Source organism: Ornithorhynchus anatinus, chromosome 1 (assembly GCF_004115215.2).
Source record: "Ornithorhynchus anatinus isolate Pmale09 chromosome 1, mOrnAna1.pri.v4, whole genome shotgun sequence".
NCBI lineage: Eukaryota > Metazoa > Chordata > Mammalia > Monotremata > Ornithorhynchidae > Ornithorhynchus > Ornithorhynchus anatinus.
In genome coordinates, this window is record NC_041728.1 from 177768321 (window position 1) to 177789319 (window position 20999).

Below are 20999 nucleotides of genomic sequence, written 5' to 3' on the forward strand. Positions count from 1 at the left end.
AAGGACACAGACAAGAATACAAATAACAAACACAGAGAAGCAGCGTGGCTCAGTGGAAAGAGCCCGGGCATAGAGGTCAGAGGTCATGGGTTCGAATCCCTGCTCTGCCTCTTGTCAGCTGTGTGACTTCGGGCAAGTCACTTAACTTCTCTGTGCCTCAGTTACCTCATCTGTAAAATGGGGATGAAGACTGTGAGCCCTACGTGGGACAACCTGATTACCCTGTATCTCCCCCAGCGCGTAGAAGAGTGCTCTGCACATAGTAAGCGCTTAACCAATACCAACATTAGAGAAGCAGCGTGGCTCAGTGGAAAGAGCATGGACTTTGGAGTCAGAGGTCATGCGTTCGAATCCCAGCTCTGCCACTTGTCCGCTGTGTGACTGTGGGCAAGTCACTTCACTTCTCGGTGCCTCAGTGACCTCATCTGTAAAATGGGGATGAAGACTGCGAGCCCCACGTGGGACAACCTGATTCCCCTGTGTCTATCCCGGCACTTAGAACAGTGCTCTGCACACAGTAAGCGCCTAACAAATACCAACATTATTATTATCATCATTAAATAGTCATCAGTACAAATAAATAAAATTAGAGGTATATACATAAGTGTTGTGGGGCTGGGAGAGGAGGAAAGAGCAAAGGGAGCAACTTAGGGTGATACGGAAGAGAGTGGGAGATGAGGAAAAGTGGGGCTTAGTTTGGGCAGGCCTCTTGGAGGAGATGGGCCTTCAGTAAGGTTTTGAAATGGGGGAGAGTCGTTGTCTGTGAGATTTGAGGAGGGAGGGCGTACCAGGCCTGAGGCAGGACGTGAGCCAGGGTTCGGCGGTGAGGCAGGTGAGACGGAGGCACAGTGAGAAGCTTAGCACCAGGGGAGCGAAGTGTGCGGGCGGAGTTATAGGAGAGAAGCGAGGTGAGGTAGTAGGCCACAAGGTGATAGTTTTAAAGCCAATGGTGAGGAGTTTTGGTTCGATACGGAGGTGGATGGGTAACCACTGGAGATTTTTGAGGAGGGGAGGTGATATGTCCTGAATGCTCTTACAGAAAGATAAATACGAGCATCAGAGTGAAGTATGGACCGGAGTGAGGAGAGGCAGGAGGTTGGGAGGTCAGCAAGGAGGCTCAAACGAAAGGGGAGATCTTATGTAGAAGCTAAGCCCACCTGATTTACTTGGATCAATGCTTAGTACAATGCCTGGTGCACAGAAAGTGCTTAACAAATGCCACCACTATCATTATTAAATAGTACTCCAAAATAAAGAATTGAATGTACAATTGTATCAGCGTATGTCCTTCGGGGCTGAGAACAAGTGTGTGTTAGTTCTCATCAAGTTCTGCTAACTGATCCTCTTTGGTCTGTTCTGTTGTGTTCACAGCCGTCAACCCTGGCTTCTCGTCAGCTGGAGCGGACATGGCTGTCATCGCAGGTGAGAAAACACCTGAGGTGTGAACGGAGTGACTTCCTCTTTTCCCATTAGACTTTATGCTCCTTGAAGGCAGGGATCCTTTTTAAAGCTTAGAGAAGCAGCTTAATGTAGTGGAAACTGCACGGGCCTGGGAGTCAGAAGGTCATGGGTTCTAATCCCGGCTCCACCATTTCTCTACTGCGTGAACTTGAGCCAGTCACTTCACTCCTCTGTGCCTCAGTTACCTCATCTGTAGAATGAGGGATTGAGACCGGGAGCCCCACGTGGAAGAAGGGACTGCAAACAACGTGATTTGCTTGAATAACAATGTTGGTAATTGTTAAGCGCTTACTACGTGCAGAGCACTGTTCTAAGCGCTGGGGTAGATACAGGTCATCGGGTTGCCCCACGTGAGGCTCACAGTCTAAATGCCCATTTTACAGATGAGGTAACTGAGGCACAGAGAAGTTAAGTGACTCGCCCACAGTCACACAGCTAAGTGGCAGAGCCCAGATTCGAACCCATGACCTCTGACTCCCAAGCCTGTGTTCTTTCCACCGAGCCACGCTGCTTCTTGAATCCACCTCAGTGCTTAGTACGGGGCCTGGCACATAGTAAGTGCTCAACAAATACCATAATTGTCATTATTATTACCAATATTATTGTAATGTGCTCTCCCAATCACTTAGACTAGTGTTCTTTTATTATTATTATTATGGTATTTGGTAAGCGCTGTTCTGAGTGCTGGGGTAGATACAACGCAATCGGGTTGTCCCACATAGGGCTCATAGTTTTAATCCCCATTTTACCGACGAGGTAAACGAGACGCAGAGACGTTAAGTGGCTTGCCCAAGGCCACACAGCAGACGAGTGGCAGAGACGGAATTAGAACCCATGTCCTCTGACTCCCAAACCCGTGCTCTTTCCACTAAGCCACATTGTTTCCCCACAGCAGTTCTGCACACAGTAGACTGTGAGTTCCTTGCGATCAGGGCTCCCGTCTACTAACACTAGTAATAATGATAAGAACGATGGTATTTGTTAAGCGCGTCCTATGTGTCGAGCACTGTTCTAAGCGCTGGGGTGAAGACAAGCTAATCAGGTCTGACACAGCCCCTGTCCCTCAAGGGACTCACAGTCTTAATCCCCATTTGACAGATGAGGGAACTAAGGCACAGAGAGGTGAAGTGATTCGCCCAAGGTCGCATAGCGGACAAGTGGCGGAGGCAGGATTAGAACCCAGATCCTTCTGATTCCCAGGCCCGGGATCTATCCCCTAGTCCGTGCTGCTTCCCCACACTATTATATTATGCTCTTCCAAGCACTTTCTCCAATTTATGCTCGTTGAGGGGAGGAATCTTGCCTATCAACTCTGTTACATTGTGCTCTCCCAAGGGTTTAGTTCAGTGCTCTCTACACCATAGATTATCACCTCCTTAAGGGCAAGGATCATGTCTATTAACTCCACTGCATTCTCCCAAGAGCTTAGTACAGTGCTCTGAACAAAGTACACACTCGATAAATACCACTGATTGATGTAAAGTTAGTGTAAGCATCACCACCAGCATGACCCGTGGCCCCCGCCCCAGCGACAGCCTCTACCCCCTAGAACTACAATTCAGGGGACACAATAATAATGTTGGTATTTGCTAAGCACTTACTGTGTGCCAGACGTTGTACTAAGCACCGGGGTAGATACAAGTTAGTCAGGTTGGACACGGTCCCTGTCCCCCGTGGGCCTCATAAGTCCCAGTCCCCATTTCACCGACGAAGTAACTGAGGCACAGAGAAGTGACGTGTCCAAGGTCACACCACAGAAAAATGGTGGAGCCGGGATTATCGTCATCATTATTATTATTCAATCAATCAGTATTCATTAAGCTTTTGCTACGTGCAGAGCACTGTGCCAACCACTTGGGAGCGTGTAATAAAACAGATTTATAGAATATTCCCAGAACACTGTTTGATTACCTTTGACTGCTTTTGCGGAGATGATGTGGAGAAAGCAAAGCCGAGACTCCACGTGTAGCATCCTACCGAACGGAAACGACTGTCCCTTTCTGTCCCGGGTCCTTCTCAGACCTAATAGAGCGCTGAATAGAAATGTTACAAAAGCTTGTCATGAGTCACATTCAACCTGAACGAGATTTATATTGGATCGCTATCAAATTCCACCCACTCCCATCCCTTACGGTGTCAAAGAGGCCTCCGATTTTCTCCCTTCCTTCCGTTTCTTAATCCAGATACCACGGAGGAATGGGAGTCACGAGAGGGCTGCACACTTCACAGCCTCCAGAAAGTATGAAATCTGGAAGAAGGAGAGGAAGCGGGAAAGGGAGAGAGGAAGGAGCAGAAAAGGAGGGAGGAAGGGATAGAGGGAGGGAGGGCGGAAAGAAAAAAACAAAAACAAGGAAAAGGGACATGGCCTAGAAGAAAGCGCACAGGCCTCGGAGTTTAGAGGCCTGGGTTCCAATCGTAGCTCTGCTACTTGTCGGCTGTGTGACCTTGGGCGAGTCATTTTTTTCCTGATCTGTAAAATGGGGACCAAAATCATGGGTCCCATGAGGTACATGGACCGTGTCCAACCCGATTATCTTCTGCCTCCCCTAGTGCTTAGTACAGCACCTGGCACATAGTAAGCGCTTAACAAATACCGTTAAAAAAAAAGAAAAAACTTCCTACCATTTTCTAGACTGTGAGCTCCATGGGGGATAGGGACTGTGTCCAAACTGAAATCCTTGGATCTACCCCAGTGCTTAGAACAGTGCTTGGCACATAGGTAAGCGCTTAACAAATACCATTATTAAAACATTTTCCAATCCATCTTCTCTGCCCCTTCTCATTCTCTTCCCTCTTCCATCTTCCGGTCTTCCCAGATTATTATTTCTTATCACCCAATTTGAGGGAGGGAGACCAGAAAGAGGTAGATTAGGAGAGTGGCAATGATGACAGAAGGAAAAGGAGCAAATCTATGAAATGTTCAATCAATCAGTGGTATTTATCGAGTGCTAACTATGTCCAGAGTGCTGTCCTGAGCACTTGAGAGAATACAGTAGAGTTATAAACATCATCCCTATCTTTACGGAGCTGACAGTCTACTCTGTGCAGAGCACTGTACTAAGCACTTCGGAGAGTACGGTAAAATAGAACTTGAAAGACAGTCTCCCTGCCCTCAAGGACTTTACAGTCTACTTTTGGGCAGGGATTGTGTCTCCCAAATCTGTTGAATAGTACCCTCCTAAATGCTTAGTGCAGTGTTCTGCACGCAGTGAGTGTTCAATGAATAAGATTGCTGGATTGAAGGCATCCAGGTGGGGTTGGTCTTGAGCCAGAAGTAGCAGTATTTTTTTTTACTGAACGCTTACCAGTGGAGACTCAACGTGTTCTAGGTGGGAAAGCGTGAGCCTGGAAGTCAGGAGACTTATTTATTTATTTATTCATTTATGATATTTGTTAAGTTCTCACTAAGTGTCAGGCACCGTAGTAGGTGCTGGGGTAGATACATGATCATTGAATTGGACACATTCCATGTCCCCCATGGGGCTCACAGTGTTAATCCCCATTTAAAAGGTGAAGTGACTTGCCCAAGGTCACACAGGCAAGTGGTGGAGCCGAGATTAGACCTAGATTTTAGTCCCGGCTCTGTCCCGTGCCCGCTGCCTTTCACCTTCACCTTTCACTTCACGTCACAAATCACTTCACTTTCCTGGGTCTCAGTTACCTCATCTGTAAAATGGGGATAAAATACCCATTTTCCTTCTCCCTTAGATAATAATAATACTAATAATTATGGCATTTGTTAAGCACTTACTATGTGCCAGGCACTGTACAAAATGCTGGGGTAGGTGCAAGTAAATTGGGATGGACACGGTCCCTGTCTCACGTGGGGCTCACAGTCTCAATCCTCATTTGACAGATGAGGAAACTGAGTCCCAGAAAAGTAAAGTGACTTGACCAAGGTCACACAGCAGATAAGTGGTGGAGCTGGGATTAGAACCCACGTCCTCTGACTTCCAAGCCCGGGCTCTCGACACGAAGCCGCAAGCTCCATTTGGGAGAGGGACTGTGTCCGACCCGATCATCTTTTGCCTACCCGGAGCTTAGCCCCGTGCTTGGCAAAGACTAAGATCTTGGTAAATACCATCATTCTACCTTGACCTATCTGTCCAGAGATTTTGCAATGTGTGAACCACTTGCCAGGGACCCAAAATCCTTAAAATAATAACTGTGGTATTCGTTAAGCGCTTACTATGTGCCAACCACTGTACTGAGTGCTGGGGTGGATCCAAGTATATCGGGTTGGACACCGTCCCTGTCCCGCGTAACTGGATCCCCATTTTACAGATGAGGTAAGTGAAGCCCAGAGAAATGAAGTGATTTGCCCGAGGTCACACAGCAGACACGTGGCGGAGCCAGGGTTTGAGCCCATGACCTTCTGATTCCCAGGCCCGGGTTCTAGCCACTGCTCCACGTAATCCAGGACCCAGCCCGGCCTTGGTCATTTCCGGTTCTCTTTCCTCCTCAGGCGTCATCGCCGCTGTGGCCTTTGTCCTGATCTGCCTCCTGTTCGTCATGCTTCATTACCTGTACAGGCAGAAAGGCACGTATCACACCAATGAGGCCAAGGGAACCGAATTTGCAGAAAGCGCGGACGCGGCCCTGAGGAACGACCCGGCCCTCCAAGAGGCCGGGGATGACAGCAAAAAGGAATATTTTATCTGAGGGGAAAACTAGGTGGGGACTTCCTTAATTCTCTGTCTCCCAGGGATTCGGTTCTAAGACACTACTTCCAGGAATGGAATCTCCGCCTCAGATATCCCAAGCAGACCCAACAGCCGCGGCGGCGGCTGCCGAATTTACATGCCATTCCATATTTCAGGACGGAGTGAACGCCGGATCCTCGGTTATTGATTTTCTCGATTGTATCGGTCACCGTTAAACTCAATGTCCAAAAAGCAGAAAGACAACAACAGCAGCAAAAATTCAAGCGTTGATACACTGACACCAGATGATGAGACGAAATGTCAGGGACTGACATTTCGTGCGTGTCAGCGCCTCCCGGTAAGAAGCGTCTCTTCCCGGAGGAAATGCAGCATCTCTATCGATATTAGTCAAATGATCCAGAAATGAATTACAACTGGAAACGGAGTACCCCAAGTCTGATGATGCCGCTTCGCTTCAGAAGATGAATGGGCAAACAGTCTCCTGATGTATTTTCTCATCCCTTTCCTTGTTTCTTTAACAAGCATTGTTTTGTTTTGAATTTATTTCTGTTTTAGATATTTATAACATGGAACATGAAAGACAGGAAAAACAAAATGTTAGATAACAAGCTTGTCTCATCCTGTCTTTTCTTGCTGACACGTGGTAGAGATGAAAATGTCTTCGGAGCAGGGATAGAATCTACCGACTCTATTGTATCGTAGTTTCCCGAGTTCGAAGTCTGGTGTTCTGCACAAAGTAAGCACTCAATAAATACCATTGATTGATTGATTGATTGGTGGTGATTCTCATTTGGACATTAAGCACTGGTGGGAACAGGCTGGGAGGCAGCTAATGTCCCTCGGAGCCTCCATTTGATGGTGGGCAAATTTACTTTTCATTCAGTTCAGTCAGTAGTATTTATTGAGCGCTTATTATGTGCAGAGCACTGTACTAAGCGCTTGGAATGGACAATTTGGCAACAGATAGAGAGAATCCCTGCCCAGTGACAGGCTCTCAGTCTAATCGGGGGAGACAGACGGCAGAGCAAAACAGAACTAAACAAAAATAAGACAACATTATCACGACAAATAGAATCAAGGGGATGTACACCTCATTAACAAAATAAATAGGGTAATAATATATACAAATGAGCAGTGTTGGGGGAGGCGGGGTAGAAAAGGGAAAGGGGGCTCAGCTGAGGGGAGGTGAAGGGGGAAGGGGGAGGAGCAGAGGGCGGAAGGGGAGCAGAGGGAAAAAGGGGGAGCTCAGTCTGGGAAGGCCTCTTGGAGAAGGTGAGCTCTCAGTAGGGCTTTGAAGAGGGGAAGAGAGTTAGTTGGCAGAGGTGAGGAGGGAAGGCATTCCAGAACAGCGGGAGGACGTGGCCCAGGGGTCGACGGCGGGATAGGCGAGAACGGGGGACGGTGAGGAGGTGGGCGGCAGCGGAGCGGAGTGTACCGGGTGGGCAGTAGAAAGAGAGAAGGGAGGTGAGGTAGGAGGAGGCAAGGTGATGAAGAGCTTTGACGTAAGCCATTTAAGGGCTTAGAGATTGTCATTTTGACTGATGGCACCTTTATCATAGATTCAGCAGTGGGAAGCAACGTCACCTAGTGGAAAGAGCAGGGCCTGGGAGTCAAAGTACCTGGGTTCTAATCCCGCTCTCCACCTGTTGTCTGCTGTGTGAATTTGTCAAGTCGCTTAACTTCTCTGTGTCTGTTACCTCATCTTTTAACGTCTGTCTCCTTCTCTAGACTGTAAGCTTGTTTTAGGCAGGGAATGTGTCTGTTGTATTACTATAGCATACTCTCCCAAGTGCTTAGTACAGTGCTCTGCACATGGTAAGAGCTCAGTGCAACGATTGACTGACTGACTGACTGACTAAAATAGGGATAAAGACCATGAGCCCCACTTGGGACATGGACTGTATCCCATCTGATTAGCTTGAATCTACCCCAGCACTTAGTACAGTGCTCATAGGAAGAGTTTAACAAACACTATTTCTTAAAAAAATTCCTGAATAAGTTATTATTTCCATGTCGATCACCAGTCATGCCCATCACGTGGCCCGGTGATCGAGAGCAAAGGTTGCTGGGTCACCTTTAGGTGTCATGGGCGTCTGGAGTCTCGTTGGAGGGGAGAATGTTCATTCATTTATTCAATCACATTTATTGATCGAATGAATGAATGAATGAATGAATGAGTGAACATACTCCCTCAGTTCCTGGAGAATTATTTTAGAACTTCCAGACCTGGATGTGTGCATATCCAGGTGTGAGAAGACTGCAAGTCACCACACTTTAATGCAGAGAAAATGACCCCTATTTCAGTTTTCTCAATCTACATCATATTCTCATGGTGGGATCTGACTCCTTTTTTCACTTCGTCCCCTTGATTAACCTCTCTGGGCTTTGTCCAGGCGGGCTAGGAAAACATGTACTTGAAACTCAGTTATTTTTCAAGTCTCAGAGGTCAAAGGGCACAAAGGGAAATAAATTGCAATGTCCCGGGTCTGGAGGTCCCGATCTGAGAGAAAAAGGAAGAGGAGAATTCTTCCAAGGAATCACCTAAGCAAGGTACATTTTTCCGACCCTTTTTAGGTCATGAATTACTGAATTAGCTGCCCACGGTAACGCTTGGGATTGTATCTTTGAAGAAGGCCCTACTCCAGATCACTGTCCCAAGTACTCAATTAATGCAACTACTATTAGATAATGTGTCCTCTTTTATACTGCACATCCACAGAATGCATACACACTCACACACACACACACACACACACAGATACCTACCACAGTTCTTCAGAAGAACATCAAGTAGCCAACACAGCTTTCCATAGTTTCAGAAAGCATCTCACGAGGGCGGAGAAAAGCAGCACGGCCTGGGAGTTGGAGGACCTCGGTTCTAATCCCGTTTCCGCCACTCATCTGCTCTGGGACCTCGAGCAACTCATGTCACTTCTCTGGGCCCCTTTTACTTCATCTGTAAAATGGGGATTGAGATCGTGAGGCCCATATGGGACAGGGACTGGATCCGACCCGATTAGCTTGTATCTACCCTAGCTTTAACTGCAGCGGCATACCTAAAAAATACCATCGATTAAAAAATAGAGAGTGAGGGAATGAACTTCAGTGAGCAGCAAAAAGAGAAAAATCTGTAACTGAAGAAATGTTTGGAAGACGAAATGTCTTGAGCAGAGTGATGTACTGTGGGAATTACTATCGCTTCCTCTTCTGTATAGACATTAAGAACAGAAACACATTCACCTCCCATAAGAGAACAACACAGATGACCCCAGCTAAAGCTGGAGATATAACCCTTCTTGCTGCACGTATCCTGAACTGCTTTTAAGAGGAAATTGATTTTCCATGGAAAATCACTCTCCAATTCAAGGCAGCGGATTCCACCATCTGGAATTGGGGCCTCTACGATTAGCTCTTTCAGGATTAGAGCTGAAGGGCAGGAAAACACTTAATAATAATAATAATGTTGGTATTTGTTAAGCGCTTACTATGTGCAGAGCACTGTTCTAAGCGCTGGGGTAGACACAGGGGAATCAGGTCGTCCCACGTGGGGCTCACAGTCTTAATCCCCATTCTACAGATGAGGTAACTGAGGCACAGAGAAGTGAAGTGACTTGCTCACAGTCACACAGCTGAGAAGTGGCAGAGCTGGGATTCGAACTCATGACCTCTGACTCCAAAGTCCGTGCTCTTTCCACTGAGCCACGCTGCTTCTCCAAACAGAGCACTTCTGTTGCTCTGTTAATTCAGCTTAACAGACATCCACCCAATCAGTGGAGACAGAGGCCAGTGAAGCTCAAAGAATACCTACACCTTTTTGTTTCTGGTATTTGTGTCACTATGTGTCAATAATTATTATTATTGACACTCATTATGTGTCAGATACTGAACTAAGTGCTGGGGTAGATACAAGGGTGGATGCAATGTCCCACAAGGGGTTCACAGTCTTAATCATTTTACGGATGAAGTAACTGAGGTCCAGAGAAGTGAAGTGACTTGCCCAAAATCACACAACAGACAAGTGGCAGAGCTAGAATTCGAATCCACGTCCTTCTGAATCCCAAGCCCTTCCTCTCTCCACTAGACCAGGCTGTACTAATACTTATGCCCGTCTCAGGGTGAGATGGGAAATTCTTTCTGCTTCCTCCTCACAGTTTCGTTCTCATTCTGCAAGTGTGTCATCATTTTGATAAACTTAACCAGAGAAGATAAATTGTTTTACGGCATTGAAAATATCAAGAGATGGGTATTTTTTTTTAATGGTATTTGTTAAATTCTTACTGCATGCCCAGTGCAGTTCTAGGTGCTGGAGTAGGCACAGATCAATTAGATCAGAAACAGTCCCTGGCCCACGTGAGCCTTGCCAACTAAGTAGGAAGGAGAACAGGTATTGAATCCCCATTTTACAGAAGAAGGAACTAAAGCACAGAGAAGTTAAGCGACTTGCCTAGGGTCACACAGGAGGCAAGTGGCGGAGCATACGGAGCCGAGAATAGCACCTCAGTCCTCTGACTTCCCGGCCCAAGTTTTTTCCACTAGGCCACACTGCTTTACAAAGCTACCAAACTCCACGCTACAGCAAGGGATGAAAGGTGAGTCTGTTTTCTACTATCGCGTAGCTCTCCCAAATCTCACACTTCCGTCAGTTCAAACGTTTTCCCTCACGACTTAACTCATGCTTTGCAGTATATGTTTGCTTCTCCCAAAGGCCCCTGAAGATCAAAAACAATTCATTCACCATCGTATTTATTGAGCACTTACTGTGTGCAGAGCACTGTACTAAGCGCTTGGAAAGTACAATTCAGCAACAAAGAGAGACAAGCCCTACCCAATAACGGGCTCACAGTCTAGAAGGGGGGAGGCAAGCATCAAAACAAGTAAACAGGCAGCAATAGCATCAATATAAATATATAGAAATAGATATATGCACATCATTCATAAAAATTAATAGAATTATACTATGTAGATACACAAGTGCTGTGGGGCAGGGAGGGGGCTAAAGCAGAGCGAGTGAGTCGGGGTGATGGGTAGGGAAGGAGGAGCAGAAGAAAAGGGGGCTGTAGAAGCTGTAGAATGAATCTGGGGTAAGCTCCTTGTGAGGAGAAATAATGCCTTCTGACTCCGTTGTACCATATCTTCCCAAAAGCTAGTAACGTAGTGGCTAGAGATGGGTATGGGAATCAGAAGGACGTGAGTTCTAATCTCAACTCCGCCACTTGTCCGCTGTTTGACCCGGAGCAAATTACTTCACTTCTCTGGGCCTCAGTTACCGCATCTGTAAAATGGGGATTGAGACTGCTCCATGTAGGACAGAAGCGGCGTGGCTCAGTGGAAAGAGTCCAGGTGGAAAGAGCCCGGGCTTTGGAGTCAGAGGTCATGGGTTCGAATCCCGGCTCGGCCACTTGTCGGCTGTGTGACTGTGGGCAAGTCACTTAACTTCTCGGTGCCTCAGTTAACTCGTCTGTAAAATGGGGATTAAAACTGTGAGCCCCACGTGGGACAACCTGATTCCCCTGTGTCTACCCCAGCGCTTAGAACAGTGCTCGGCACATAGTGAGCGCTTAACAAATACCAACATTATTATTATTATTATTATTATTAACTTGATTTGCTTGTATCCACCCCAGCGTTTAATACAGTGCCTGACACAAAGTAAGCGCTTAACAAATGCTGTAATTATTATTACAGTGACCTGCACATAATAAGCACTCCATAAATGCCATTGATTGATTGAAGTGGAGACAGAGCAAGATAGCTCTGTTAGACTCTCCTTCCTAGAATTCACACTCGAGAAACTTCGGGGATACAAATAATAGGAATATAAATTTCAATTCCCAGAGAGCGGAGCAGAACCAAGAGTTGTGTAACATGAAGCAAGGGAGAGGTCACCAGATTATCTTGAGAGCAAAAAATGAGCTTTCAGATATAACCAAACTCTGCATTCTTTTTCTATTCCAAACTGCTTCCTCCCACAAATATACTAACTAAATATCTTCAGTGTTTGTGGAGCTTTATGCATTATTTCTGTAACAGTAACAAAAATCAACATTTATGCTTCCTGACTCAAGTGCTGATTTATTGTTCAGTTTCCATTCAATTTCCAAACAGGGACAAGGCCGGGGAAAAACAGAAAGAGTCATTTGGGAAACGAAAAGTTTTCTCTCAACTCTAAAATATTATCTACGCTGCCTGCTGCTTCGGGTTATGACCTCGGCGTTTGCTAGGCGGGTGTTTTTCCACCCTGTTTCTTTTCAAATTCCATACACATGCTAAGAGCGTACATCGTTTCAAGTCACCCAACCCCAAACCTTCCTTAGCTTCGTGGGTTTGATGAAGATCGATGCAGGATGGGTAGGAAATTCGGGCTCACTCATTCATTCATTCAGTAGTATTTACTGAGTGCTTATTCTGTGCAGAGCACTGTACTAAGCACTTGGAATGTACAGTTCGACAACAGATGGAGACAATCCCTGCCCAACAACGGGCTCAAAGTCTAAATGGGGGAGACAGACAGCAAAGCAAAAGAGAACAAAACGAAACAACATCATCAAGATAAATAGAGTCACGGAGATGTACATTTCATTAACAAAATAAATAGGGCAATAAATAATATATACGAATATGCACAGTGCTGAGGGGAGGGGAAGGGGGAAGAGCAGAGGGCGGGAAAGTGGGGGAAGGCGGGGAGGAGGAGCAGAGGGAAAGGGGGAGCTCAGTCTGGGAAGGCCTCCTGGAGGAGTTGAGCTCTCAGTAGGGCTTGGAAGAGGGGAAGAGAGTTAGTTTGGAGGATGTGAGGAGGGAGGGTATTCCAGAACACCAGTAGGATGTGGGCCAGGGGTCGACGGCGGGACGGGAGCAAACGGGGGACCGTGAGGAGGTGAGTGGCAGAGGAGCAGAGTGTACAGGGTGGGCAGTAGAAAAAGAGAGAAGGGAGGTGAGGTGGGAGGGGGCAAGGTGATGGAGAGCTTTGAAGCCAAGAGTGAGGAGTTTTTGTTTTGTGCAAAGGTTGATAGGCAGCCCCTGGAGGTTTTTGAGGAGGGGAGTGACATGCCCAGAGCATTTCTCTAGGAAGATGATCCAGGCAGCAGAATGAAGAATAGACTGGAGTGGAAAGAGACCGGAGGAAGGGAGATTAGAGAGGAAGGTGACAAAATAATCCAGTCAGGATATTATGAGAGATCGTACCAGCACGATAGCAGTTTGGATGGAGAGGAAAGGGAGGATCTTGGCGATACTGTGAAGGTGAGATCGGCAGGTGTTGGTGACGGATCGGATGTGTGGGATGAATGAGAGAGAAGAGTCAAGGATGACACCAAGGTTGCGGGCCTGTGAGACGGGAAGGATGGTCGTAACGTCCACAGTGACAAGGAAGTCAGGAAGAGGACAGGGCTTGGGAGGGAAGATGAGGAGCTGAGTTTTAGACATTTGAGTTTTAGGTGGCAGGCAGACATCCAGGTGGAGAAGTCCTGGAGGCAGGAGGAGACAGGAGCCTGGAGGGATGGGGAGAGAACAGAGGAGGAGATGTAGATTTAGGTGTCATCTGCGTAGAGATGATAGTTGAAGCCGTGGGAGCGAATGCGTTCAACAAGGGAGTGAGTATAGATGGAGAACAGAAGAGAGCCAAGAAGTGACCCTTGAGGAACCCCTATAGTTAGTGGATGGGAGGGGGAGGAGGAGCCAGCAAAGGCGATTGAGAATGAAAGGTAAGAGGTGAACCAGGAGAGGACAGAGTCCGTGAAGCCAAGGTGAGATACAGTGTGGAGGAGAAGGGGATGGTCGGCATGTTTTTTCACCCTTATTCAAGACACCCTAATCCATGGATCTGCCATGCAACTATCTTGATTGAATCTTTCACACCAGAGAGAAAAGGCATTTACAGTGTTAGAACCAAACATTTGCAGGATTAGGATTACTGATGCACTGGTTTTCTCTTCTTCACCCAGTGTCCCAGATTTTGTTCTCAGTCACCCATTAATTCAATCAGTCAGTTGCAGATAGCAGTTGAGAAGCAGTGTGGCTCACTGGAAAGAGCACGGGCTTTGGAGTCAGAGGTCATGGGTTCGAACCCCGGCTCTACCACTTGTCAGCTGTGTGACTTTGGGCAAGTCACTTCACTTCTAGGTGCCTCAGTTACCTCATCTTTAAAATGGGGATTAAGACTGTGAGCCCCACGTGGGACAACCTGATTTCCCTGTGTCTACCCCAGCGCTTAGAACAGTGCTCGGCACATAGTAAGCGCTTAACAAATACCAACATTGTTATTATTATTAGATAGTACATACTAATGGAGGGCTAAGCACCATACTGAATGGTTAGGAGAGAACAGGAGCAGTAAAATACAGATTCCCTGTCCCCAAGCATCTTACAGTCTAATGTAACCCTTCCTATTCTGAAAATTGAAGAAGCGGCACGGCCCATTGGAAAGAATACAGAGCTGGAAGTTGGAGGTCTGGGGTTCTAATTCCGGTTGGGGTTCTTTGGTTAAGCCACTTAACTTCTCTGGACCGTAATTTCTTCATCTGTAAAATGCCTCTTCTCCCTCTCACTTAGACTGCGAGCCCCATGTGGGACAGGGATTATGCCTGACCTGATTATGTCGAATTCACCCTAGTGCTTGGTAAACACTTGGTGTTTAATAAATACTCCAATTATTATCATTAATGTTTGAAACCGAGGGATCTGACACAGGCCACTGCTCTACTTATCTACTGCTCAAGCAATGTCCCAAATGGGCTTCTGACCTTCTTTCCTTCTGTTGGCTGAGGAGGTTCCTGATTATTCCAGGCACGTCAATGGATCCTGTAGCTTGCAGTCTCTCTGCTATTGTTCAGTCTAACGATCAAAGAATATCTAGGTATTTCTGTATTTTTGTTTTCTATTGTTCTGTTTTTATGACATTTATAAAGCGCTTACTATGTGCTAGGCACTGTACTAAGAGCTGGGGTGAAAATAAGCTTATTATCATGATGATGATATTCAATAATAACAGTACTAATGATGGTATTTGGTAAGTGTTTACTATGTGCCAAGCACTGTTCTGAGCACTGGGGTAGATACGAGGTAATCAGCTTGTCCCACGTGGGGCTCACAGTCTTGATCCCTATTTTACAGATGAGCTAACTGAGGCACAGAGAAGTGAAGTGACTTATCCAAAGTCAAACAGGTGATAACTGTCAGAGCCGACATTAGAATCCATGACCTCTGACTCCAAAGCCCGGCTCTTTCCACTAAGCCACGCTGCTTCTCTAAGCTCGTTAAGCTATACAATCCCTATCACATGTGAGGCTCACAGTCTTAATCCCCATTTTACAGATGAAGTAACTGAGGCCCAGAGAAATAAAGTGACTCGCTCAACGTCACACAGCAGACAAATGGCGGGAACCAGGATTAGAACCCAGGTCACTCCCGTTCATTCATTCAATCGTATTTATTGAGCGCTTACTGTGTGCAGAGCACTGTTCTAAGCGCTTGGAATGTACAACTTGGCAGCAGAGAGAGACAATCCCTGTCCAACAACTGGCTCACAGTCTAAAAGGGGGAGACAGTAAAACAAAACAAGTAGACGGGCATCAGTACCATCAAAATAGAAAGATAGAATCATAGATATATATGCATCATTAATAAAATAGAGTAATAAATAAGATATGCAAATATACACAAGTGCCGTGGGGAGGGAAAGGGGGTAGAGCAGAGGGAGGGAGTAGGGGCGATGGGGAGGGGAGGCCTGTGTTCTTTCCACTAGGCCACGCTGCTTCTGAACTTAGTGTTTCATCTATTCTATAAATTTACAGATGAAGACAGAAATCTTAATTCAGCTCGACAGAACCGTCTGGCCAACGAAGGCCTGGGACAGGTGCCTGTCGAATTGTAAGTAGGAGAAATCAATCAGTCGATCATATTTATTGAGTGTTTACTGTGGACAGAGCTTACAGTCTAGAGGGAGAGAGAAGACATTGTCCAAACCGATTTACTTGAGTCGATCCCGGCATTAGTACGGTTCCTGGCACACAGTGAGCTCTTATATTATCATCATTATTAGCAAATAAATAATTTACAGGTATACACATAAGTGATGTGGGGCTGAGAGGGTGGTGAATAAAGGGAGCAGAACGCAGAAGGGAGTGGGAGTAAAGGAAAGAAGGGCTTAGTCAGGGAAGGCCTCCCGGAAGAGATGCACCTTCGATAAGGTTTTGAAGGGGGAAGATAAGTGTCTGGAGGTTTTCATTCATTCATTCATTCATTCAATAGTATTTATTGAGCGCTTACTATGTGCAGAGCACTGTACTAAGCGCTTGGAATGAGGTTTTGAGAAGGGATGGCACTCCAGGCCAGAGGCAGGACGTGGGCGAGAGGTCGGCATCAAGGTAGACGAGATGAAGTTATGGTGAGGAGGCTGGCATTAAGAATAATAATGTTGGTATTTGTTAAGCGCTTACTATGTGCCGAGCACTGTTCTAAGCACTGGGGTAGATACAGGGTAATCAAGTTGTCCCACGTGAGGCTCACAGTTAATCCCCATTTTACAGATGAGGTAACTGAGGCATCAAGGTAGACGAGATGAAGTTATGGTGAGGAGGCTGGCATTAAGAATAATAATGTTGGTATTTGTTAAGCGCTTACTATGTGCCGAGCACTGTTCTAAGCACTGGGGTAGAAACAGGGTAATCAGGTTGTCCCACGCGAGGCTCACAGTTAATCCTCATTTTACAGATGAGGTAACTGAGGCACAGAGAAGTGAAGTGACTTGCCCACAGTCACACAGCTGACAAGTGGCAGAGCCGGGATTAGAACCCAGGACCTCTGACTCCTAAGCCCCTTCTCTTTCCATTGAGCCACGCTGCTAGGAGAGTGAAGTGTGTGGGTTGAGTTGGAGTAGGAGAGTAGCCGGATGAGGTGGGTGGAGTGAGGTGATTGAGGGCTCTCAAGGAGGTAAGGATCTTTTCTTAGACCTACAGAACTACCGTCTACTTTATCTGGTTTACCTGGGATCCCTTTGCATAGAACTGTCAGTTGGTATTCACACTTAGCAGTGGTGTTTATCCTCTTAAAGAAACACTGATGTTTTAAACCCATTTAGAGAAACAGCGTGGCCCCGTGGAAAGAGACAAGGCCTTGGGAGTCAGAGGACCTGGGTTCTAATCCCTGCTCCACCATTCGTCTGCTGTGTGACCTTGAGCAAGTCATCACCGCTCTGCCACTTGTCAGCTGTGTGACTGTGGGCAAGTCACTTAACTTCACTTCTCTGTGCCTCAGTTCCCTCATCTGTAAAATGGGGATTAAGACTGTGAGCCTCATGTGGGACTACCTGATTACCCTGTATCGACCCAAGCGCTCAGAAGAGTGCTCAGCACATAGTAAGCGCTTAACAAATTCCAACCTTATTATTATTATCATTCTAATTCTCTGGCCTTCAGTTACCTCATCTGTAGGATGGGGATGAAGAAGGTAAGACCCAATACCGTCATCATTTGGGAGAGGAAGTCTAAATTGAATATCTGGTATCTACCCCAGTGCCTGGCACATAGTAAGGGTTTAACAAATACCTTAAAATAAAACAACAACAAAAACCCCCTGCTGTGTTTGAATTCTATACAGGGGAGAAATTCAAGATGAGTGTATTTCGAAAACTTTGGCTTAATAGATGCTTTAACGCCCCTTCCAATTGAAAATTCCTTTGTTTTATGGTCCATTGTGTTAGCCTAGATATGGAGGGTATTTGCATACAGATCTTCCCTCTATTTAATCGTTGTCATCTGAGAAAAATATTTCCTGAGAAGACATTTGCAGCTTATTACTAAATATATATCAATCGGCTCATTATCATGGACAGAAGAATGCAGATGTTCATATTTCTCATTCAGTCTTGTTCCGCCCAGAGACTGAGAGGAAAGTGAACTGAGATAGTTTCAATATCTGAAATCATCTTCCCATCATAATTTTTTTTTCCTTTTCCATTCCCAGAACTGGGAAGTCATGCTCAGTGCCAATGCTGTGGTCTTCAGCTTATGGGTTTCTTTTTGGTTTTGAAAGATCTGAAATCCCAAAAAGTCTTTCAGTATTTAGAAAAGATCTGTGGTTGATGAACTTCATGGAAAGCTAAAATTTCAACATTGAATCTTTGCCCTTAATCACCCAAAGATGGGTCCTGAATCCTCGCTTTAGGCCCGGGAGTCAAAGGGCTCAGCTTTGTAAACCTGAATTAGTTTGAGTTTCTCTGAGGAGAAATTGCATCCCGAGGGTTGTGATATGCAAGCAAACTGCACAATGATCATCTTTGCGCACACACACACACAATGAGTGGGTTAGATTCCTCTTTTGCCCCGTAGTGAGCAGGGAGTGCGTTCTGGAAAGAAAAGTGAGGGTAGAAGCAGTATGGCAAAGTGGATAGAGCACGGGCTTGGAAGTCAGAAGGTCATGGGCCACTTGTCTGCTGGGTGACCTTGGGAAAGTCACTTCCTTTCTCTACGCCTCAGTTACCTCATCTGAGACTGAATCCCACGTGGGACAGAGACTGTGTCCAACCTGATTTTCTAGTATCCACCCCATTGCTTTGTACAGTGAAGGAACATAGTAAGCCCTTAATGAATATCGTCATCATTTTTACTATTATCATTATTGTTATTGTTTTCTTACTGCAGCTCTGCCACTAACTTCCTGGATGAACCAGGTAAGGACTTTAACCTCTCGGAGCCTTAGGTTCCTCACACGTAAAATGGGTTCAACAGGCTCTATTACACATCATTTAAGGTTCAGGAAGACCTCTAGACTGTAAGCTCGTTGTGGGTAGGGAATGTGTCTGTTTACTGTTCTACTGTATTCTCTCAAGTGCTTAGTACAGTGCTCTGCACACAGTAAGTGCTCATTAAAAACGACTGAATGAATGAACGAAGCTGGCAAAGGACCGGCAACACGCATTGCGGAGAGCTGCCGATGGGGAAAATCTAGGGGTGGGAACTCCAGGAGGAAGAGTACCACACATCAGGGTAACAGAAACTTTCCCTGTCCACAACGAGATTACAGTCTATACTTAGTTTATATCATAATTAGAATTATTCACTAGATAGTAGGTGACCCTTCAAGCATTTTGTGCTGGGCAGGTCCAACTTCAGAAAGATGAGCGGAGAGAACCGTATCTAAGAAACAGAATAGATTGGAGGCCTAGTGGAAAAGGCGCAAGCCATGGAATCTGAAGAATCTGGGTTCCAATCCCAGCTCCGTGACTTGTCTGATATGTGATCTTGGCCACGTCACTTTACTTCCCTGTGGCTCAGTTACCTCATCCATGAAATGAGACACATGAGGTAACTGAGGCATGGAAAAGTGAAGTGACATGCTCAAGGTCACACAGCAGACAAGTGGCAGAACAGGGATTAGAACCCATGATCTTCTGACTCCCAGTCCCGTGCTCAATCCACTACGCCATGCTGCTTCTCCTTATGCTGCTACAGAGAACAAGGAGACCCAGACCATAATAAGTGTAATAATAATTATGGTATTTGTTAACCACTTACTGCGTGCCAAACACCGTTCTAAGCACTGGGGTAGGACAAGCATATCAGGGACAAGTCATATGGGGCTCACACTCTTAATCCCCATTTTACAGACGAGGTAACTGATGCTCAGAGGAGTGAAGTAACTTGCCCAAGGTCACAGCAGAAAAGTGGAAGAGACAGGATTAGAACCCAGGTCCTCCGTGCTCTATCCACTAAGTCATGCTGCTTCTCTAATGACCTTATGATGTGTTGCTGACTCCTGTGGGAACCTTCTTCATTTACCGTATTAAGCGGTTGGTAAATCGGGGCAAATCATGTGGGCCTCACGGTCTTAAACCTGATTTTACAGACGAGCTAACTGAGGCAGAGAGAAATTAAGGGACTTGTCCAAGGTGACACAACAGAAAAGTGGCAGAGCTAGAATTAATGTTGGTATTTGTTAAGCGCTTACTATGTGCAGAGCACTGTTCTAAGCGCTGGGGTAGACACAGGGGAATCAGGTTGTCCCACGTGGGGCTCACAGTCTTAATCCCCATTTTCCAGATGAGGGAACTGAGGCCCAGAGAAGTGAAATGACTTGCCCACAGTCACACAGCTGACAAGTGGCAGAGTTGGGATTGGAACCCAGGTCCTCTGACTCCCAGGCCCTGATTCTTTCCAGTAGGGCACAGGCTTTTGATTATTGTTTCCATTTCAGCAGCTCAGATAGATGCCTTGCAAATGAGAAATCTATTGATTTTAGCAGTGGCAAATGTACCAACATCAGCCGGCATTTCTTCAGGCTTTTCGGGAGCAATATCTATAGAATCAATCTATCAGTGGTACTTATTGAGTACTTACTACGTGCAGAGCACTGTACTGAGCTCTTGGAAGAGTTCCATGCAGCAGATTTAAGAAGTATTCCCCGGAGATTGTTTGATTCCCTCCGACGATTTTTCCCAGAGAACGTATGGCGAGAGCAAAGCTGAGGCCCCAAGTGAACCATCCTACCGAGCAGAAACAAGTGTCCTTTTCTATTCACGTTCCTTCTCAAACTTAATAGAGCGCTGAATAGAAATGTTACAGAAGCTTGTCGTGAGTCACATTTAAGCTGAACAAGATTTATATTGTATTTCTATTAAATTACACCTACTTTCATTTCTTACAGAGTCAAAGGGCCTCCAATTTTCTGTCTTCCTTCCATTGGTTAATCCAGGTTCCGTGGGGGAATGGGAGACGTGAGAAGGCTGCACACTTCACAGCTTCTGAAAGATATGAAATCTGGAGCAAAGAAAAGAGGTAGGAAAGGGAGGGAGGGAGAGAGGAAGCAGGGAGAGGAGAAGGAAGAAGGGGGTGGGGGAAGGAGGGAGGAAAAAAATGAAAGAAAGGAGAAGCAGTATGGCCC

General features: G+C 46.1%; 1 protein-coding gene across 1 annotated transcript in view; it reads left to right on the top strand.

The window, feature by feature from the left end:
* The window catches only part of GYPC (glycophorin C (Gerbich blood group)), a 56585-nt gene extending 49689 nt beyond the window's left edge, over window positions 1-6896 (top strand). Inside the window, exons 2-3 of the mRNA XM_029070676.2 lie at window positions 1372-1422; window positions 5927-6896. Coding sequence (XP_028926509.1) covers window positions 1372-1422; window positions 5927-6123 — 248 coding nt within the window. The 3' untranslated portion in view covers window positions 6124-6896. The remainder of the gene's footprint in view (window positions 1-1371; window positions 1423-5926) is intronic.
* Window positions 6897-20999: the final 14103 nt, after the last annotated feature.